This window comes from Gossypium hirsutum, chromosome D13 (assembly GCF_007990345.1).
Source record: "Gossypium hirsutum isolate 1008001.06 chromosome D13, Gossypium_hirsutum_v2.1, whole genome shotgun sequence".
NCBI classification, from domain to species: domain Eukaryota; kingdom Viridiplantae; phylum Streptophyta; class Magnoliopsida; order Malvales; family Malvaceae; genus Gossypium; species Gossypium hirsutum.
Window position 1 is genome coordinate 4,105,857 of NC_053449.1, and position 24,215 is coordinate 4,130,071.

Here is a 24,215-nt window from a genome sequence, read left to right on the forward strand (position 1 = left end):
CACATTGTATCAAATTTCAATACCACATATATGTTATAAAATCCTATCTTGCTCTAATAAAATATTTATAAGTTTAATTTAAAAGATATCATACAATTATTCAATATTAGAAAGTTAATAAGACTAAATAGATCCTATCAAATTTCCTTTTAATCCACAATGGTAGGTTAATAAGACTTTCCACCATAATTTTAATAAAATTTCAAGAATAAGTAACAAGAAAAAAATTTAAAACACAAAAATATTATGCATAATATAATTTAATTAAAAAAACTTTAAAAAATAGAAAAAAGAACATACCATATTAATAGCAAACATATCTAATCAATAATTATGTCTTTTAAGTAAAAAAAATTTACCCTAAAAAGCAAAAATCAAATACTATCAGAATGTGAAATTTATGTCAAATAAAAATTAATAGTAGTTATACCTTAATTGAAAAAGAAAATATGGCCGAAATATAAAAGTTTCTTACCAAATCTATACTTTACCCATACTTGTACAATAAATCAAAGATCGAGAATAAGAATCACAATCCATTCTGAGATTGAATTTTTCAACATCCTAAAAATGAAGTTGTAAGGGAGAAAGTTTAATGTGAAAAGGAATTTAATTTGTGGGACGACTTCGAAAGATTTTGAAAAAAATAAAGACTCATCGTGCTGATAACGTGTTATAAAATAAAGAGAGATGGATAGAATAAAGAATAAAGAAAACATGAAAACAATAAAAAATATATTTTATTGATCAAAGAGATTATTACAATGTTTTATCAGAGTCTATTTATAAGCATATATAAGAAGTATAAAAAAAATAAAGATCTAATTCCAATAACTATTAAGACCCATATTACCATAACAGATGCAATATCTGATCGGTGAAGTTAAAGAAAATGGAGACCATGGGAAATCTTCTAATCCTTTTTCCAGCTTCTTTATGCCTCTTCCTTTTCGTTGCTTTGCTCAATGTTTTCTACAAGTATTGGTGGATACCTCATCGTGTACAGGTCATCATGAATTCACAAGGAATCAGAGGACCTCCTTATGAATTTATCCATGGAAACAATAAAGAAGCTGCCCAAATGCTCATGGAAGCATCTACCAAACCTATGGCCTTGACACACGATATATTTCCCAGAGTCATGCCTCATGTTTACTCCTGGATCAACAAATACGGTAAGAATTTCTTTTTTTCTTTTTGGGGTTGCATTTTCTGATTAACCTCCACTTTTCAAGAAGAGAAATCATTTTCTTTCAGGGAAGACTTATCTTAGCTGGAATGGAATTTGAGCTCTACTGCTAATTACAGACACAGATCTGGTCAACGAGGTCCTTAAAAACAGTGAAAAGGCTTTTCCAAAGCCAAAGGCTTCATATTTCTTCGACAAGCTACTAGGCGACGGCCTTGGTTCAACCGAAAGTGAGAAATGGGCAAGGCTAAGGAAACCATGGGGAGAGCTTAAAAGTAAATCATCGCCACCTTCTACTCTAATTATTGTAGTGGAACATTTACAAACATGATACTTTTTTGCAGAATATGATTCCAGCAGTAGTTGCTAGCGTTGAAACCATGCTTGAGAAATGGAAAAGTAAGGAGGGCAAAGAGATAGAAGTGTTCCAAGAGTTCAGATTATTGACTTCAGAAGTGATATCCAGAACCGCCTTTGGTAGCAGTTACTTGGAAGGGGAGAAGATTTTTGACATGTTGATGAAGTTGACAGTAATTGCAGGCAGAAATATTTATAAAGCAGAGATTCCCATCATCAGGTAACTTCATCAAATCTCTACTTTGTTAATCAACATACTTCAGCTGCCAATGGGTTGATTCTACAGTATCTAATCTCACCGCCACCGCCTATCCAAACTCAGCCTGATTTTCCTTTTCAGCAAGTTTTGGAAATCTGCTGATGAAATTGAATCAGATAAAATTGCCAAAATGATACATGATTCTGTGATGAAGATTGTTAAAAAAAGGGAAGCCAAAGTAGTGACCGGAGAAGCTGATAACTTCGGTCGTGATTTTCTGGGATTACTGCTTATCATGAGGCGGACGAGAAAAATAGGCTTCCGATACAAGATTTGGTAGATGAGTGTAAAACTTTCTATTTTTCTGGGCAAGAAACAGTCAATTCCTTGCTTGCATGGGCAACCCTGCTTTTAGCAATACACACCAATTGGCAAGATAAAGCAAGAGCAGAGGTGATTGAGGTCTTTGGTAATCAAAACCCAGATTCTGAAGGGATGGCCAAATTAAAGACGGTAAGCAAACTATGCAAATTCAATAGCTTGAAAACTAACAGTGAACATTTATATTGCCCTTTGGATTTCTTTTTCTCCAACAGATTACCATGATTATCAATGAAACTTTACGGCTCTATCCTCCTTTAAGTGGCGTGATAAGAGAAGTAGGAAGAGAAGTCCAATTAGGAAAACTTGTCCTGCCTACTCATTTAGAGGTCGACATGCGAATCATAGCACTTCACCATGATCCTGACTTATGGGGAGATGATGTTAATCTTTTCAAACCAGAGAGGTTTGCTGAAGGGATTGCAAAAGCTACTAAGTACAATGCAGCTGCATTTATGCCTTTTGGATTGGGATCTCGATCTTGCGTTGGCATGAGCTTTGCAATCACTGAAGCGAAAACTGCACTTTCCATGATTCTGCAACGCTACACTGTCACCGTCTCCCCTACCTACGTTCACGCTCCTGTACCAAGTCTTACACTCAAGCCACAACATGGGATGCAGTTGTTGTTTCATTCACTACATTATGATGCTTAAAATTCTAGGCTGTTGGTCTCCAATATAGTAATATATAATAAAATGTGGATGATACTGTATTTTGCAACCATACGATGATATATGGTTTGGGGATTTCATGTTTTGGCAACAGGATTATATGCTTTTTTTTTTGTTGTTGATATTGTTAAAGGTTAAAAGGGTATTACAGCAAACATCGCCACCGCAGGAGCAAGCCCTACAGTCCTGTACATAACATAATCAACAACAAAATAGTCCACCAAAGAGAAATCAATTCAAACTACCCCAAAAAGCTGGAACGGCAGCAGCAAATCCAGTCAGCTCCCTGAGCATCATACAGCAACACAGCAACAAGAACATCACAACCCAGTCATATACACGCCATGAAGACATTGGACTCCACATTTTGCTAAAGTATCAGCAAAGCAGTTAGATTCTCTATACACATTCACAAAGGAGACATTATGGGATCTCATCACACAGCTTGGAATATGACCCATCCAGCATTTGAGAAACAGTGAAGATGTCAAGTCCAGGAGCTCCAAACAATGCCTCAGCCGGTGGATCCTATAATTAGGTGTCTTTCTTCCATTGCTACTGCAGTAGTGAAGTTTTTATTCCACTTGGTTCCCTTCTTCCAGAGTTTCTGCTTGAAACACTCACTCCTCGAGCCGGCCATTGCTTGTTTTCATTTTTAATTTTGTAATATAATATATTACAAAATATGAATGGTCAACATTAAAATTTATTGCTAAATGTTGTATTACCATTGCTAAAATTTTATTTTAACAAAAAAAATCGTTGCGAGTTCATCATGTATACCTCCTTTGTATAAAATATGTATAGAAATTGAAAAGTCATTTTTAATTATATATACTGTAACATCTTTTTTCGTTTTAAAATATAACTTTTTTCGTAACGATATAATTTGTTTATCTAAAAGTGTTTTAGCTATAATAAAATTTGTTACAATATCACAATGGTAATAGTTACAAATACTATTACGTAACCATAGTATATTGGTTGCAAAATAAAATTTGCAACAATGTAAAATTAAATTTGCTAAGTTTTTTACGTAACAATAATAATATTGATTACCAAATATTATTTTGTAAGGATATTTTATTTGGTTGTGTATTACATTGTGCAATGATTATATTTCATTGCCAAAAAAATATTTTAACAACCATTAAGCATAATTGTCAAATCATTTATTTAACAATAATACTATTGGTTGCTAAATATTATTTTGCAATAATGTTTTAATTGGTTGTGTACTAATTACGCAACAACTATAAAAATTTATTTAAACAACCATAAAATGTGGTTGCCAAATATTTTTCGCAACAACAACAATAATAATATATTTGTTAATGCTTTTACATAACAATTTTTACTTAGTTATGAAATATTAATTTACAATGGCATAATATTTGGTCACGTCTTATATTACACGATATTTAAATATTGTGCAAAGTTAATTTTAACAACCTTAATATTTTGTTGCAAAATTTTTATATGTAACCATATTATCATGTTCATTGAAATTTATTTTGCACCAAAATATTATCTAATTGATAATAAAAAGAAGTAATTACAAATATTAAAGAAACTAGTTATTTGTTTAAAATAATATTACCAAAATTTTAAGCCCGTTTATTAGAGTCCGCTTTGAAAAATGTGCCTAAAATTTATCCCAAGCCCAACCCAGATAAAAATGCTAAACTCAGTCCGACCCGCTCATATTATTTTTATATAATTTTTTAAAAAATATATAATACATAAAAATACTAAAAATATTAAAATAAATATTTCCCAATAAATTGAAAATAAATTTAAAAACAATATGTATACTTAAATAATACTAAGATAGGGTGCAACTTAACAAGCAAATGCCTCTAAAATAGTAACAAAATTAACAATAAAATAACATTTATGCAATATCCAAACAATAACAACATAATAGTGAAATTGTGGCACAATAGTGAAAAAAATTAAGAAAATAGCATCAAAACAATAAAAGAAAACAACATGTTTTCTTTTTCTTTTTTGCATATTCAGGTCGGGCCGGGCTCAAGCAAAAAAAACCTTGACTGAGGCTCGGCTTGTTTTTTAAATCGGCCTCTTTTTTTGTCCAAACACATTTTTTGAGCCTAATTTTTACCCAAATCCTCTCACTTTTCGGGCGAGCCATTCGGCCCGACCCATAGACAGGTCTATTTCAATTACAATTAAATTAAAATAAAAATCTAACAAAATTAAATAGATATATATAATAAACTAATAAAAATAATTTTAAAACTAAAATTGAAATAACCCATGAAATTTAAAGTCTAAAAATTAAAAATTTATATGTACTGTATGGTAATAAATACAAAATTAAAGTTTAGATATATTCTCCCTGTTCACTTTTAAAAATCTTTTTCAGGTGAATTGTAGTGGAGAAGGTAAAACACATTTCAAGCAAAAAGAAATCACATTACTTTTCCATTAATTTTTAATCCATTCGGGTGATTAATTAAAATCTTTTTACAAAATTCTCTACCAACCACACCTCTTCTTCTCGAATGAGGGTTAGCAAAATTCGATTTAATTCAAAAAATTTAATAAAATATTCAAATTTTAAATTAAATAGTTCGAGTTATTCGAGTTAATCCGATAACTCGATTAACTCGAATAAAAAATCAAAATTTTCAGTTTAACTTGAATATGAATTACACAATTCGAGTTATCTGAAAATCGGAATAAGAAAATATAAAACTACGTTGTTTTGATAAATATTTAGATTTTCTAAAGTTGAAGCCAAAACCATTTATTTAAAAAACAAAACAATTATATTGTTTATGTAGTTATATAATCTTGTATTTCGTCTACTAGTTAAATAATCGGTTCATGTAAATGTAAAATTGAGTATAAATAATAGGATTTGTTAACTCGAATCGACTTGACTCGATTCGATTTGAAAAATTTTTAAATTGAGTTCGGTTGCTAAAATAGGATTCGTCAACTCGACTAATTCGAAATTTTTTTACTCGATCGAATATTCACCATTATTTCTAAACTATAACAGTTAATGGAAACTCGTTAAGTCATAAAAAATTCAAGTAAATGTTTTAAACTTGAGTCTTATGAATACAAAAAATAATTTTAAAAGCTATTTTAAATTATAAAATTTAATTGGTATAAATAGGGGTGAGCATTCGATCGAATCGAATCGAAAATTTTCAAGTTAATCGAGTTTTCAAATCTCATTTTATCATCCTAACTTTATTTGAAGTTTTCTCGAATCGAGTCGAGTGAGATGGAATTCGAATCGAATATATTTGTTCTAGTTAAATTTTAAAAAATAATTTTGGGTCCTTGTAACCACTGTCACCCATCGTAATAAAATTTGTCCACCTTAATCAATTTTTTTATTAACTTTCATCACCTCATAATTTATTTATTAATTTTTTATATACTGGTTAGCTTCTTTGCTTGCTTAGTTGTTTCAATTATCTTCAGATTTTTGTCACTATGTATTTTGGAATTAAAAAATATATTAAATGTAAAAATATGATTTTTTAATAAAAGTTATTTTAAAAATAAAATGTGAAATTGATACCAATATAAAATTTTAACACGAATATTTTATGGCACAATTAATAATTCAATTTTAATATAAATATTCAATATGACTAAACAATTCAATAATATAAATAATATAAAATATGAAATTTAATTTAATTTAATAATATAAATAGTAGATATAAATAAAATTATTACTATTTATGTTTAGTAATTTTTTGGATAATTTTGATTTTTTATTTGAGAGTAAATGGTGAGAAGTAAAAGTTTAGGGAGGAAATAAAAAGTTTGGGGGAATAAAAGTTTGAGGGAAAGTAAATAGGGGGAGTAAAATTTTGGAGGGAAAATATTAAAAAAAAATTGGAGGGGGCAGGGCTTGGGGTAGATTAGAGGTGGGATGAGAAGGGAATAAAAATTTTAGAGAAAAAGTGGGAGGGAGTAAAAATTTTGGGGAAAAGTAAAAAGTTTTGAGGGTTTTTGGAGTAAAATTTTGAGAAAAAGTAAATGGGAGAGTAAAATTTTGGTGGGAAATGAATTTTGGGTAGATTGGGGGGTTGGGAGGGGAGGGGAGTAAAAGTTTTGGGGGGAAAGTGGGAAAGAGTAAAAGTTTTGAGGAAAAAGTAAAAAGGTTTGAGAGTTTGGGGTAAAAATGTAAAATATTATAATTTGATATTCGAATTATTCGAGTTATTCGAATTCGAAAACTCAACTCGAAATTTGAAAAAAAAAATTGAGTTGATTCGAATAACTCGATTCGTTTAACTCGAAATTCGATTTTTTTTCGATATTTTCGAGTCGAACCGAATTTTGCTCACCCCTAGGTATAAATTAAAATTAAATACAAAATATAATTAGATTGTTTGATAAAATATAATTTTTTAAAAATTTAAAGGTGGGGTATTTGAAGGATTTAAAAGAGATAAAATAAAAATAATTGAAACAAATTCTACATTAAGATATAAATAGTTATTTATCTACTTTTCATTTTCCACATCTTTTCGTAGAAAAATCCAATCATTTGTTTTTTATTATGAATCATCAAACTTGCTTAAAAACATAAATTATTAGTTGATTTAATTTTTTTTAATTGATTATCAAACAAGTCCTTGGTTAATGTTCTCCAAGTTTAAGTGCCATTTAGGTCAAAAAAAAATTTTAAGTAATAGTAACATAAACATTCGTTTTATAACAATAAAGTTAAAGCCATGAATATTTTCAAAAAAATATTCAATTAAGCCCTTGAATGTTAAAATATTAATCGATTAAGTTCTTTGATAGTTAAAGTTAACAGTCAATTGTTATAGTTAAAATTTCAATCAATTAAGGCACGGTGTAGCGTTTGTTTACCTCATTCTTTAACCATGTGATTGAGGGTTCGATCTCCACTTATGGAAATGAAGCACATTTCATAATCAGTCATTTACCTATTTGGAGAGCACTCATAGTGAGGAGATTAACTACTGTTGTTGTTGGTGGATACCTTGATTATGACAAATAAAAAATAACAATTGCCATTTTTTTGGATTATTTTTGCCACATGACATGCTAAGATTGTGCCACGTGGTATAAAATTATAAAAATCATAAAAAAATTATACAAGAATTATAAAAATGAATAAAATTAGAAAAAATATATAAAAAATCTATTTTTAAAAGGTTAATAAATTTAATATTTTATTATTTTTAAAAGGATAATAAATTTTTAAAATATTTTTTTTATTCTTATATTTTTAAGAGCTATTTAAATTTAATTTCAAAATAGGGCATGCCTAATATATAAATAGACATTTAATTAGTGTCCAAGAGTAATGGCGTCACTTCTATTTTTCATCTAGTTTAAAATTGATAATTGCTTCATCAGGTGTCTGAACATTTTATATAATTATTCTTTAGTTCGATGTCACCAATAGCAACGACGACACCCAAAAAATTTATTACTTTTTTAAAACTAGAGGTGGTGACACCAATGACAATGACGTCACCGACATTTACTGTTCAAAATGGGTCATTTACGTACATAATTTTCAAAATAAGTCATTCTTATAAATAATTAAAAGTTTTGGGTATTTTTAATAAAAAAAAGCTTAAGTTTGACGTGTAATACCCAATTTTCGCCCGGCCCATATACCTTATAAAAAAACCAAATAATTAAAAATAAAAAAATAAAATGAAAGTCCAATAGCAGACTCAATTGATGTCCATTGGCCCAATAAACAGAAACCCTAAAATCTAATAGCTTCCAGCACAGCCCCAACCGCCACACTTCCACGTATACCGCCTGCAAGAATCCAATAGCAACAAAAACACAGTGTAAAAATAGAGAAAAATAGAAAATAAGTTGTATTTCTAGGCTATAAAAAGAGCCAGATTTTCTGTTTTAAAGAAAAAAAAGGGGGTATTCATAAAAAATGGAGGAAATCAGTGTAAAGGGGGAAAATCAGTGTAAATGGAGGAAAAAAGAAATCAAAAGGTTTTAAAGAAGGTGATTTTTTCACTTTTTCTTCTATATTTTTTTGTTACGTTTTTACTTTTCTATTTTTTTATTAATCTTATATGAAAAAGAAAAGAAGCGTTAGGAGATGAGAAATCTACCTGGCTTTGCCTACTCCGTTGCAATTGGAGTCGGGCAGAGTTTCAGATCGTTGAAGCGGCAGAGGGCAGAGAGGGTTTAGTTTTTTTTTCCTGATAGTTAATGTAAATAAAAAATGTTCTAATTTTAGGTTTTAAGTGGCTTTTATATTGTGCATAAAACGGCACCGTTTAGGGCCTGTTTTAGTGGCTCTAAAATGGTGCCGTATTGGCTGTTTAGCCTCAGTAACCCGCGCGGTGGCCTGACCCGGGGAAGGATCCGCGCTTTTTGTAACGCTTCGAAAAATTGCGCAAACAGTCCCTTTTCTTTCGTAGGGTATTTCAAATCGATTCTTTTATTTCATTTAAATTTGGTCACGCTTTTTAGGTTTCTTTCCAATCTGATTCATGTCAATATGCTGCGCTTTGAGGGAAGGGAATATTTCCCATTCGGTCCCCATGTTATCCACGCGTCATATTTGGGCCCTCATTTTTGTTTTATCCTCATTTTTTCCTTTTAATTTTGCTTTAAATTTCAATTTAATCCTCATTAGTTTAATTTGATTTGCTTGTGTTTTATTTATTTAAGTATCGATTATTATGCTATTTTTTAAAAAATTTTAAATCTGATATTATTTGAATGTTTATACTTATTATTATTAAATTAATCATTAATATTATCTAAGTGTATTGTATATTATTATTTTAGATTTATCATGTTTTATTATTTTTAATTTATCAATATTATTATTTTAAATTCATTGTTAACATTATTTTAAATTTATCATGTATATCTATTTCAAATTTATCATTAATATTTTTAAATTTATTGTCGAAACCATTTTTTAAATTAGAAAAAAGGGGGATCGACTTTGAAAATATAATGGGAGTCGTCATCGATCTTTTTTGAGATGCGATCGGATCACCTTGAAAATGATTTTAGGTCTGCGAATTTTGAGAAAACAAGTTCGGAAGTCGGTTACGCACGAGGAAGGGTTAGCACCCTCGTGATGCCCAAAACTGGTACCGAATTGATTGTTTAATGCCTTAGTATCGAAAACTTGAAAAGATTTTAAAGTACGATCCCTTGAATGAAATGAATTGGATGATGAGACTCATTTATTTCGAAGACATAGATTGTCACACCCAGTAAGTTAGAGTGTAACATTTTAAATCCGTGAAATTAAGTTTATCTCTTAACTTTTAAAACTTATGCATTTTGAGAAGGATATCTGATTATTTGGGTCAAATGAGAGAATCGAAACCTAGTAAGTTAGGGTTCGATTTCACAAAATCCCTAAATATCGAACATTGCCTTTATTTTCATTTGTTAGAAATCCTCGTCTCGAGAAAACAACATGTCATATCCAATGCGTTAGGACACAACGTATTGAATTCTCAAGAATGAGCTTTTTATTTGTATGTTAATTAAAATATATTCGGTTTCTTAGATCCCGAGGAATATTGGAATCCAGTGAGTTAGGAGACAATCTTTTCGAGGATCACAAATTCCGAGTGTCGCGTTGTTTTGGAGGCTTTTTGAATAAAAGTGTTTTTGATATTTAAATAATAAACGTAACCTTTTAAGCAGATATAAGGCAATAAAACGTTAATGTACAACGCGAATCGATTATTCGTAAATTTAAATATACACCAATGAATACAAACAATCAATAGATAAATACAAATAAACAAAGTAACAATAGCCTCCATTATACCAATGTCAACATCAACATTCAAAACAAATACTATATAAAAAATCAATCAAAATACATTAAATCATATACATATATTAATTCAAATAAATAATACATGTGGGAGGAAAATTTTAATAATAATATAAATGATAATGTATACATAATAATATACAAAAAGGTTGAAACAAGCAAAATATATAAAGTAGGGTTTTTAAAAGAAAATAATTATATGTATATATAGGAATAAGTAAAAATATATAATAATATATACAAAAGTTGAAATAAACAAAATGAATTAAAATAGGGTCCTAAAAAAATAAATTATATATATGTATAGATAAATAAAAAGATATAATAATGTATTATATACTCGTATATCTTTTAATAAAATGATTTAATATAAATTGTGTATAGATATAAAATAGTATTGTATAAAAATGTTAAAAACCTAAAATAATATTACATAATAACATAAAATAATTTATATACGTAAATAATGGCAATTAAATATACAAACTAATATAATAACAATATCAATAATAATATCAGTAGTAATAACGGTGATAATAATAATAATAAATTGATAATAATAATAGATTAATAATATTACTGAATAGTAAAAAAAACAAAAGGGACTAAACTGCAAACAGAACAAAATTAACAGGCCACAAAAATGATTTAAAAGAAATGGAGGGTCAAACTGCAATTCGCGAATTACGGGGGGAGCCAAATGGGAACTATCCCGCTTTCCCAAAACGCAGCGCAGTGACATGGACCAAAATGTAGCAAAAGCAAAATGAAGCATGAAATTCATAAATAAGAAAAAAATGATATGAAAACACCACGAAGAAAAGGGGACCTTATACGCTAATAGACCAAACGACCAAAATGCGCGGATCCTTTCCCGGATCGGGTCACCGCGCGGGTCGTTGTGGGCAAACGGCGCAGTTTCTTTCGTGGTTAAAAAACAAAAACCTAAGCTATTAAACATTTTCCTAATCTAACAAAAAAACCTAAAGAAATGAGAGAGAAACTCTCTCTTTGCGCCGTTCGACGATGAACATCTGGAGGCGCCTAAACCACCGCTTGATTTTGACTGCGACAAAACAAGCGACAGTCCAGCAAGCCAGGTAATCTCTTTTCCTTAAACCTCTCTTTTTATGTTGTTTAATGTTTCCTAAACAAAGAAACCAAAAAAAAAAGAACAGTGAAGAAAAACGAAAAAAGGAAAAAACGAATATACCTCTCAAATCCCTTTTTTGTATTCAATCTCTCTGTGTATTGATATTGTGTGTAGAGGAAAAAGAACGCCTTTTACAGATTCAAAAACGGCTTTATATAGCCGGATCCAAATAAAAATTAAAAATACAATCATAAAATTCCACATTATCCTTACTGTTCTTTTCCTTTTTTGCGTGGTTGTTTGTCTCTGTTTGTTTGTGTCTGCTGTAGGTACGGCCGTACGGAGGTGTGGGCGTGGAGGCGTGCATGGCAGTGTATGTGAGGCTACTGTTGTGGTGGCTCGCGCTGGGGCTGAGGGAGTTGCGGCACTTGGTCCGTTCCAGAAACCCTAGGGTTTTTTGGAAGCTGTTTAGGCCTATCAGGGTTTGGGTTTGTTGGGCCTGTAACACGATTGGGCTAAGGATTGTATTTGGGTTTAGGTTAGCTGTTTAATGGACTGTTAATGGACTTTGTATTATTTTTAGTATTTGGTTTTTATATTTGTATCGGGCCGGGCAAAATTTGGGTATTACAGCTGCCCCTCTTTGCTCGTTGTCGTGTAACAGGAATGGAGCAAAGACTCCAAAAATGACCAATTTTGCCCAGTCGTGCTGGATCTTGGTGCTCATCTTCTTTGAATTGCCTCATTCCATCTTACCGCAACATCGGGGAGATAAGATTTGTGGCTTCAATCTACTCCACTGTAATCTCGGGGAGGTAAAATCTGCCATCTTCAGTCTGCCCCACTGCATCTTCAGGGGATAAGACCTGCTTACTCAGTCTGCTCCACTGTAACCTCAGGGAGATAAGATTGGTTTCTTCTGTCTGACTGCAATGTCGGGGAAACAAGATTCGCCGTTGTGGCTTTAATCTACTCCACTGTACCGCCAGGGAAGTAAGATTCGCGGTTGTAGCTTTTATCTTTTTAACTGCAATGTCGCAAAAGCAAGATTCACCGATGTGGCTTTAATCTGTTCCACTGCATCGCCTGGGGAGTAAGATTCGCTGTTGTAGCTTTAATCTTTTTAACTGTAATGTCGGGGAAGCAAGATTCATCGATGTGGCTTTAATCTGTTCCACTGCATCACCTGGGAAGTAAAACTGATATTTTCGATCTGTTTCGTTGTCGATGCAGGAAGACAAGGTCTGCTATCTTCACTGATCTGTTCCCTGGGGAACTTGACCTATATAATGAACCTAATTATGCCTAAAGATTAAGATGGCATGATCAAAATGAATCCAATGCTCCTAACTAGACATGTGAATAATGTTTGCATGAATGCAGAGTTTTATTTTTTTCCGAGAATGATCCCGCTTAGGTTGTCATTACTCCAAGTTTATTAAGGCTTTGTGACTGACGTGCTACAACGCCTTCTCGCTTGACTGGCTTTTCTGAAGAAACATTTAGCCAGATTGGCCCCCACTGTAAACCTCAAAGTTTAATCCATTAGGGCGCACAATTTGTGCCATCATTCTTCCACTGCAATTCAAGGGTAGAAATATATGGCTTTTCCTCAATCCTCTCTTATCAAAATTCAAGGATACAGGATCTAAATCGTTCTAGTTTCTCACACCATTCTTAAGCTGTCATACCTAAGGCTCATACACAACTGAAGGCTTTCTTCTCCGAGGAAACCTCTTCCTGTTGCCTGGTGATCATTACTTACTTGTTTATTCAAGCTTTGTTATCAACATGACATTCTTGTCATTTTGTTCAATCATGTTTTTGACAACAAAATCCAAAGAGAAAGTCCAAATTTAGACTCTTCCTTCTCAAATTTCCAACCTTTAAATTTGGTGTGCTCTAAACAATAGTCCTGTTTCATGTTCCTATATTATTTAGAAACGTTTCAGAGTAATATGCAAAACTTCCTTTGTGAAAGTTTTATTAGTCCATTAATCATTATTCCAATGCAACATGCTTTCAAAAAGGGTCATAACAATGGATAAGAATAAAATTGGTTCTGGGCATAGCTCAAAATGAATAAATTATCACAAATAGTAAAGAAGGATAATAAAGAAATTGATTGGAAATGTATATCTTGGAAAATAAAAAATATTCCAAGAACAACAAATTCAATATAAATAATATGAGAATTGGGTGCCGCAGATATCGCAGCTTGAACTTCTCTGTACAAACTTTCTAAAAACCATTTTGAGTTTGACATGTGTTTAGGAGATCTACAGTGCTTTGTCGATGCCCCAAGATGTCGCCTACCCTTTCCTATTGATTCAGGTATAACAAGATTACTACATGCACAAAGATTCAAGTTGCTTTGATCGCTTCATGCCCCATTCTGATCAATATTTGAGCCGCCCTTTTCAAGTTTTCAACTTAAATCCCCTTTGGCCTAAGGTGCCCTTTGCGGGTTTTCCCTTTAGCCTCTCCATTTTTACTTTTTCATTTTTTCATTTTTCATTTTCATTTTTTCATTTTTCATATATATATTTTTGACTCAGAGTGCCCTTTGCGGGTTTTTACCTTGGTCCTTTCTTCTTCTTTAAACGAAGTGTTTCTAGACTGGATCCGAGTTTATAGGATTAGCCATCTCACTCAGGATTAATACTCCTCTGAAAAAGGTCTTCTTTAGAACACAGGGACATCCTTGGCTTAGCATTCATGTCCTTCTAGAATCCTTTAATTGAGGAAGGATCTTTTTCAACATCCAGCCCTCTCGTGGAATTCTCTGAGACGACATTGTTTATTATGGGCTCATATCATTTGGTACATCCGACCCTAATGAATAGCTTTTAACCCTTTTCCTAGGTCCAACTGATCACATCGCGATTGGATCAATTCTGCTTCATCCAATTCTAGCTCAATTAATACCCGGAGAGAGTGGATTTCAATAGGTAAAACTACTCAATCTTGTAAACCAAATAGAGAGGTGTTGCCCCAGTATAGATGTTCGACAAGAAAGAATGGCAAATGGTAATTTCTCATGCCGGTCATTGCAAGTCTCAGTCATTTTTTCACAATTCAATACAGTGATGAACTACGGTATCTGATTTTGACTTGATCACAGACCTTAACTATCATACTAACATTCATGATATCGTATTCTCTGTAATTCTATATCGGCATATGATGACATTGACGCATGAAGCAGCCTCTACCTGTTTGACAAAGTAACTAATGATCTCAAAGATGAAGCAATGCCCATTAGAAAATTTCGATGATGATAACGACCATGCCCCATTTTGCTCAAAATTTGCCCTTTTCGAGTTTTCAACTCAAAACCACCTTTGGTCACAAAGTGCCCTTTGCGGGTTTTCACTTTGGCCTCTCCTTTACTCTTTCATTTTTCCTTTTTCTTCTCTTTTTTTTCATTTTTATTTTGACTTTGACTTTGATTTTGATTTTTCTTTCTCTTCTTTTTGTTTTTGATTTTGATCTTGATTTTTTTTAATTGGATCTGAACTCATAGGATTTGGTAAGTCTTTGTTATCCCTTTTGACCAAAACCAATATTTTTCTTGATAAAATCTCCCATATAAGATCTTCCACTTTCATCTTGTATGTGAAAAAAACCCCTTTGGTATTAGATTTCTTTCATAGAGCCTTTTGGGGCGTAACTATGGCAAAAAACTTTGGATCTTCCTCTTCAATCAAAGTAAAATCCAACAACAACTTGAAGGGATGGAAACTTGACTTCAAATGGGCAAAGCTATGTTGAGTCAACGAGAGAGGCATTGCCCTGGTAAAGAATTACATCGTTCATACTACAAATTTTGACATCGTGCTGTTGTGCAGATTTCATTATCAGTGCTTAACCCGGGCATATCCTGGTATAACCATACAAAGACATCCTTGAACTCTAGAATAACTTAATGAGGTCTCACTTCATCTTTGTGGTCATGTCAATTCCAATCTTCACCCAGCTCACAATTTCTAATGGTTCATCGCGAAGTAGGATCTGTATGTCCTCTTGTTCTACCATCGTCAACAAGTACGGCGATAAGCTACGATCTATGACAATTTCAAAGTCATGAGATCCCTCTAAGACATGCCTTGCCCAAAAGGAAAATCTGAGTCTGTAGCAGCGTCATTCATGTAGTTGATATCTGGGGACCCATAGTAAGTACCGAAGAATATATAAAAGAATGTATAAATTCATGAATAATTATTTGTACCATATGATTATGAATGAATGAATAATAATTTGGAAGAAATGCCAAAAGAATGAAAGAATCTGGAATTATTTGTAAAGAATGAAAATATTGGCTCAGCAATAATTGCAAAAGATGTATTTCATTAAAATAAACGTTCAGACATGAGCCTATTTCACAAAGGAATTTCTATCATTTTTAGGCTAAAAACAACAAAGTGTTCTGAACATTACTCTAAATAAGCTCTAAAAACTACAGGGATTTCTTTCGCAATTTAATTGCTTAGAACACTCCCAGGGTTATAAGGGCGGATATCTAACAAGGTCCCTTCTTCAGTTGCTTTTCGTCAATATGAGCATTTCCCACTCTTCTTCATGCATTGCATTCACCCCATTATCAATTATAATTGGGTAACGAATTTTCTGCACTGGAGTCATCAAACTTGACAACACCCATGTTAATAAGCCTTTTAACAAGCTTTTTAAAGATGGTGCAATTTTCTATCGAATGTCCCCCAATTCCCGCATGATAATCACACTGTGCACTCGCATCATACCATTTAGGGTACAGAGGTTGCAGGGGTTTGGAGTAGAAAGGGGCAATAATGTGCACATCGAATAAGCGTTGATACAACTCCTTATACGACATCGAAATTGGTGTGAACTGGAGCTTCTCAGTACTTGGTTTCACTCCAGATTCTTATCTCAATGAACCTTGTTGACTAGTGACCCCTTTACCTAGATGACTTACTGACATTGAGTAACCTATGTTATTCATCTCATCTTCTTTTCTCCTTACGACTGATTTTTTGTTACTCTCTCCACCCTCTATTCTTCCATTTCTGATGGCGTTTTCAATAATTTCACCATTCATGATTATATCTGAGAAACTCTTTAAAGCACTTCCTAATATGTGCGTGATGAACGGGGCCTTCAATGTGTTGATAAAGAGCATAGTAGTTTCTCTTTCTAGGAGCGGCGGCTGGACTTGATAGCGACTTCCCTCCATCTTTGTGCGTATTGCCTGAAACTCTCACTCGGTTTCTTCTCCATGTTTTGTAAAGTGATCCTATCGGGAACCATATCTGTCACATGACTGTATTGCCTCATGAATGCTTGAGCTAGGTCCCTCCTTGAACCAATCTTGGTACGACTCAATTGATTGTACCATTTGGATGCTGCCCCTACCAAACTGTCTTGGAAGTAGTGTATTAGCAGCTGATCGTTGTTAATGTAGCCAGTCATCCTTCTACAGAACATAGTGATATGGGCTTAGGGGCAGCTAGTTCCATTATATTTTTCAAATTCAGGCATTTTGAATTTGGGAGGAAGTACTAAGTCTGGGACTAAGCTTAGATCTTTAGCGTCAATTCCCTGATTACTATCAGTGCTTTCCAAGGCTTTAAATTTTTCCTCCAACCATTTATACCTATCTTTCCATTGTTTTGACAATTCCGCATTCGCCTTTCCTTCTTCAGCCGTTTCATCAAAATCTGGGACGGCAAGATTAACCTGATTATCACCAGGGTTAGGACCTGATCTGGCCAGAAATTTTATCGATATTGAAACATCGATTTAAAACCGCTGAGGCCCAATTGAAATAGAGGATCTGCGCGGAGGTACTCGGTCTTAACTTGCGTATGCAGAGGCGTAAAGCCTGGAGGATAGATAGGTCTATCCTTGTCTTCATCATCATCATTTACCATAGGACCATTCCCCTTATTTACTCCTTTAGTCAGTAGATGGGTCAATTCAGCCATCGCATCTTTTTGAGCCTTGATCAAATTTTCCATCATGTCTTCTAGGATTTTATCTAGCCGCTATTGCATTTGTACTTGTAACTGTCCTTGCATATCCTATTGCATTTGCTCCAATTTCTCTAATCTTTGATCCATTTCCTTAGTTTTGCGACGAGTACCGTAAGGATGTTTGGTTGGTTGGTTGGTTTTCCAGATTAGCTGAAATAAATTTACTCAATTAGACTCTTTCAATGGATTTTAATGCATATCATGCAGATGTATGAAATGAATGCCTAAAGAGACGTTGATTCTGATTCAATTACATTTAGGAAACTTTTCTAGAAGATAAATTTCTTTACATAAAGCGGATATATATACGGCCTCGCCCTTATATTCCAAGAGACAACATCGATCCCCTCCTATATGTTAAATCTTGCTAGTTTCCAATAAATGTCTCTTATTGCTCCTTTTCTTGATCTTGGTCGCGATCCATCATCTGCCCATCTTCATAGAGCTCGTTAGCTTCTTCAAGGGAGTTGAAACGTTGAAGGCCCTTGGACAATCGTCTCGAACCTTTAGGCCAGTAAGCAAAGGTCACGAACTCTTTCATCACCCTTCTTGTGTTTCTCAGAATATATTCAGACAGCCATATTGTTTTCCACTTTATCAAGGAATCCGTATTCCATGACAAGCTTTCTAAGTTAGTAATCAAACTTGAATCAATATCTCTTTCCTAAGATGCAAATGCAATGCAATCATAATCAAAACAAAACAAGATGGGTTAGTACAAAACAGAAGCAAACAAGGAAAACAAAAATACCTAGTTAGGTGACCATTAGGGGTTTGGAGTGGCTCTACCTAGGATGGGTTCCTAAGGTCTTCTATATGCGGTTTGGCTCTAAAGTTAAAGTACCCGAACCAGCAGATTCCTCGATCTTCACCCATTATAGACTCATACAGACCGAGTTCAGTTCAGGGGAATACATTTCCCTATGGCTGCACGGAGATGAAAATCTCACGAAGACATAGGTACGGATGTATCCCGAAAGTGATCCACTATCCTGCACGGAGGTGAAAACCTCACGAAGGAGTAGTTTCTCACTCCCACTTAAAAGGGGAAGACAAAACAGTCTTTATGCAATATGATGCCAAGATATAGAGCTTAATTTACAGTAATCATGCAAGCAAATGCAAAGAGAATATCGTAAATTTTCAAAATCAAATTTTTAATTTTCAACAATAAGACAAAAGACAATCAATTTTGCGGCTTGACTCTTGAATTCCCTAGTGGAGTCGCCAAGCTGTCGAAACCATTTTTTAAATTAGAAAAAAAGGGGATCGACTTTAAAAATATAATGGGAGTCGCCACCGATCTTTTTTGAGATGCGATCGGATCACCTTGAAAATGATTTTAGGTCTGCAAATTTTGAGAAAACAGGTTCGGAAGTCGGTTACGCACGAGGAAGGGTTAGCACCCTCGTGACGTCCAAAATTGGTACCGAATTGATTGTTTAATGCCTTAGTATCAAAAACTTGAAAATATTTTAAAGTACGATCCCTTGAATGAAATGAATTGGATGATGAGACTCATTTATTGCAAAGACATAGATTGTCACACCCAGTAAGCTAGAGTGTAACATTTTAAATCCGCGAAATTAAGTTTATCTCTTAACTTTTAAAACTTATGCATTTTGATAAAGATATCTGATTATTTGGGTCAAATGAGAGAATCGAAACCCAGTAAGTTAGGGTTCAATTTCACAAAATCCCTAAATATCGAACATTGCCTTTATTTTCATTTGCTAGAAATCCTCGTCTCGAGAAAACAACATGTAATATCCAATGCGTTAGGACACAACGTATTGAATTCTCGAGAATGAGCTTTTTATTTGTATGTTAATTAAAAGATATTCGGAATTTGTGATCCTCGAAAAGATTGTGTCCTAACTCACTAGATTCCAATCTTCCTCGGGATCTAAGAAACCGAATATCTGTTAATTAACATACAAATAAAAAGCTCATTCTCGAGAATTCAATACGTTGTGTCCTAACGCATTGGATATGACATGTTGTTTTCTCGAGACGAGGATTTCTAATAAATGAAAATAAAGGATTTGTTCGATATTTAGGGATTTTGTGAAATCAAACCCTAACTTACTGGGTTTCGATTCTCTCATTTGACCCAAATAACCAGATATCCTTCTCAAAATGCATAAGTTTTAAAAGTTAAGAGATAAACTTAATTTCGCGGATTTAAAATGTTACACTCTAACTTACTGGGTGTGACAATCTATGTCTTCGAAATAAATGAGTCTCATCATCCAATTCATTTCATTCAAGGGATCGTACTTTAAAATCTTTTCAAGTTTTCGATACTAAGACACTAAACAATCAATTCGGTACCAATTTTGGGCGTCACGAGGGTGCTAACCCTTCCTCGTGCGTAACCGACTTCCGAACCTGTTTTCTCAAAATTCGCAGACCTAAAATCATTTTCAAGGTGATCCGATCGCATCTCAAAAAAGATCAGTGGCGACTCCCATTATATTTTCAAAGTCGATCCCCTTTTTTTCTAATTTAAAAAATGGTTTTTACATTTGTTATATACTATTATTTTGGATTTATCACGTATGATTATTCTAGAATTATCATCAAAATTTTTAAATTTTATATGTATTATTATTTCAAATTTATTATATACTATTTATTGTAAATTATCCGATTCATTTAAAATTGTAGATATTATTTGTATTAAATTGTACATTCATATATATTATTTGTTTTAATTCATGTATTGTTTTAAACTTCATTCATATACGTACTATTTATTTTGAATTATACATATTACTTATTTTTTATATTACTTTTCTATATAATGTATATTCTAATTTTTCTTCATACTTCATTTGCTTAAATATTTTTGTATATTGTGTTTTATTAGTTGTTTTAAACAATTTATTAAATGATTTATTTCAATTCATTTCACGTATTCATTTTATATTAAATTGATTTGCATAATAGATTTTTTTAGCCTATTACTTCATGTTGTTTTATTTATGTACCCTTTCTTTGGAATTAAGTTTGTTTTATATATTATTTCGAGTTCGATAATTATTCTACCCATGTATATTATTCCATGTTTAGACATTTGTTTTTCAGTTCCGAACATTACATCATAGTTAAAATTTTCGATTTATTTGCCAAAATTTGATTATTTCATTTCTTTTCATCTCGAATAAATCAAGTTTATATCATTGTTAATATTGCATTAAACCTTCGCTTTGATCCAATTTCGTAAAAAAGGGAAAATGAAGTTTGCAATATGTCGTCTTTGGAACAATGAGAAATCGTGCTCTAACTTACGGGGTTTCGATTTTCTCATTGAACTAAAACGACTAAACATTTTAGTTTTCAAATGCACAAAGTTTCAATAAAGATTTTTTAAAAGGTTAGCTTATGCTCGGGAATTCAAACGTTGCATCCTAACTTACGGGATACGACATCTTGTTGCCTCGGGATGAGAAACTCTTTTACATTCGTTCAAATCTATCCAAACATTGTTTTAAAATATGGCATTAATAAAAGGGGAATCGTTTCTAATCTTTTCAAATTTTTGATGTTGGACTTTAAGACATTAATAAATCAATTCGGAACTAATTTTGGCGTGCGTAACCGACTCCCGAACCTATTTTCTCAACATTCGTAGACCTAAAATCGTTTTTAAGATGATCCGATCACACTTCAATAAAATATCGGTGGCAAGTCGACCCTGTTTTTTCAAAATAAAAATGGTTTCGACATGATGAATGGCGTAAGCCATTATCTAGGTCTACTTAATACGACGGCTTGGTTTTGTCGGCCGAAAGGAAATTACCTTATGGGTTTTGCTTCGCCCAAATGCTAGCAAAGTCTTTGCATGCATTTGTTTGATTGGAAACGTGAGAAATAGATGAACATGGTAAGCACAAATTCTAGACATTACCATATCACCTATAAAATTTAGTTTATATTTTTAATTTCTTTTGGCGTATTATGAAAAAAAGAAAAAAAGAAAGTAAATTTCTAACAACGCCGTGATTAACACGACTTGAAGAGGGACAAGTGTAGTCTCTTGATGATAAATGTGTTGACTGTCACCTTGCAAAACCCAGATTACCATAACAGATGCAAAATCTGATCGGTGAACATAAGAAAATGGAGACCATGGGAAAACTTCTAATCCTGCTTACAGCTTTTTTATGCCTCTACCTCTTCGTTGCTTTGCTCAATGTTTTCTACAAGTATTGGTGGATACCTCAACGGGTACAGTTCATCATGAATTCACAAGGAATCAGAGGACCTCCTTATGAATTTATCCATGGAAACAACAAAGAAGCTGCCCAAATGCTCATGGAAGCATCTACCAAACCTATGGGCTTGACACACGATATATTTCCCAGAGTCGTGCCTCATGTTTACTCCTGGATCAACAAATACGGTGAGAATGTCTTTTTTTTCTTTTTTGGGTAGTATTTTCTGATTAACCTCCACTTTCCATGAAGAGAAATCACTTTCTTTCAGGGAGCACTTTTCTTAGTTGGAATGGAATTCGAGCTCAACTGCAAATTACAGACCCAGATCTGGTCAAAGAGGTCCTTAAAAACAGTGACAAAGCTTTTCGAAAGCCAAAGACTTCATATTTCTTCGTCAAGCTAATAGGCGATGGGCTTGCTTCAACCGAACGTGAGAAATGGGCAAGGCAAAGGAAACTGGCCAATTATGCCTTTCATGGGGAGAGCTTAAAAGTAAATCATCTCTACCTTCTAATCTAATTATTGTAGTGGACATTTACAAACTTGATAATTTTTTGCAGAATATGACTCCAGCAGTAGTTGCTAGCGTTGAAACCATGCTTGAGAAATGGAAAAGTAAGGAGGGCAAAGAGATAGAAGTGTTCCAAGAGTTCAGATTATTGACTTCAGAAGTGATATCCAGAACCGCCTTTGGTAGCAGTTACTTGGAAGGGGAGAAGATTTTTGACATGCTGATGAAGTTGACAGTAATTGCGGGCAGAAATATTTTAAAAGCAAAGATTCCCATCATCAGGTAACTTCATCAAATCTTTACTTTGTTAATCAACATACTTCAGCTTACAATGGGTTGATTTAATCTGGTTGTCCTTTTCAGCAAGTTTTGGAAATCTGCTGATGAAATTGAATCAGAAAGAATTGCCAAAATGATACATGATTCTGTGATGAGGATTGTTAAAAAAAGGGAAGAGAGAGTAGTGAACGGTGAAGCTGATAACTTCGGTCGTGATTTTCTGGGATTACTTGTAAATGCTTATCATGAGGCGGACCAGAAAAACAGGCTTTCGATTCAAGATATGGTAGATGAGTGCAAAACTTTTTATTTTGCTGGGCAAGAAACAGTCAATTCCTTGCTTGCATGGGCAACTCTGCTTTTAGCAATACACACCGATTGGCAAGACAAAGCAAGAGCAGAGGTGATTGAGGTCTTTGGTAATCAAAACCCAGATTCTGAAGGGATGGCCAAATTAAAGACGGTAAGCAAACTATACAAATTCAATAGCTTGAAAACTAGCACTGACCATTTATATTGCCTTTTGGATTTCTTTTTCTCCAACAGATTACCATGATTATCAATGAAACTTTACGGCTCTATCCTCCTTTAAATCGCGTGATAAGAGAAGTAGGAAGAGAAGTCCAATTAGGAAAACTTGTCCTGCCTACTCATTTAGAGGTCGACATGCGAATCATAGCACTTCACCATGATCCTGACTTATGGGGAGATGATGTTAATCTTTTCAAACCAGAGAGGTTTGCTGAAGGGATTGCAAAAGCTACTAAGTACAATGCAGCTGCATTTATGCCTTTTGGATTGGGATCTCGATCTTGCGTTGGCATGAGCTTTGCAATCACTGAAGCGAAAACTGCACTTTCCATGATTCTGCAACGCTACACTGTCACCGTCTCCCCTACCTACGTTCACGCTCCTGTACCAAGTCTTACACTCAAGCCACAACATGGGATGCAGTTGTTGTTTCATTCACTACATTATGATGCTTAAAATTCTAGGCTGTTGGTCTCCAATATAGTAATATATAATAAAATGTGGATGATACTGTATTTTGCAACCATACGATGATATATGGTTTGGGGATTTCATGTTTTGGCAACAGGATTATATGCTTTTTTTTTGTTGTTGATATTGTTAAAGGTTAAAAGGGTATTACAGCAAACATCGCCACCGCAGGAGCAAGCCCTACAGTTCTGTGAATAACATAATTAGGTGTCTTTCTTCCATTACTACTGCAGTAGTGAGGTTTTTATTCCACTTGGTTCCATTCTTCCGGAGTTTCTGCTTGAAACACACACTCCTGGAGCCGGCCATTACATTGCTTGTTTAGCTTTCATGGAAGGCTCGAAGCTCATTAGACCAGAAACATTGTTCCTTTGCCTATGTATCTTTTTGACATATTCTCTTAAGGAAGAGCTACTTATATCAAGGCTCCATCTTTCTGAGTTGCAAGGCAAAAGTCCGTTCTCCATGAAA

General features: G+C 33.4%; 1 protein-coding gene across 2 annotated transcripts; it reads left to right on the forward strand.

The window, feature by feature from the left end:
- Positions 1–877: 877 nt before the first annotated feature.
- Positions 878–23,838, forward strand: LOC107919924 (cytochrome P450 CYP749A22). 2 transcript variants are annotated; one of them, XM_016849366.2, is made up of 5 exons: positions 878–1,175; positions 22,221–22,444; positions 22,513–22,745; positions 22,827–23,205; positions 23,289–23,838. In XM_016849366.2, exons 1-5 carry the CDS (start codon positions 893–895, stop codon positions 23,727–23,729), a joined length of 1,560 nt encoding a protein of 519 aa, XP_016704855.2. In that variant the 5' UTR covers positions 878–892; the 3' UTR covers positions 23,730–23,838. The 2 variants fall into 2 exon arrangements, with proteins under 2 accessions (XP_016704855.2, XP_016704853.2); XM_016849364.2 differs by lacking the exon at positions 878–1,175 and adding an exon at positions 21,645–22,137.
- The last annotated feature ends 377 nt before the right edge of the window (positions 23,839–24,215 follow it).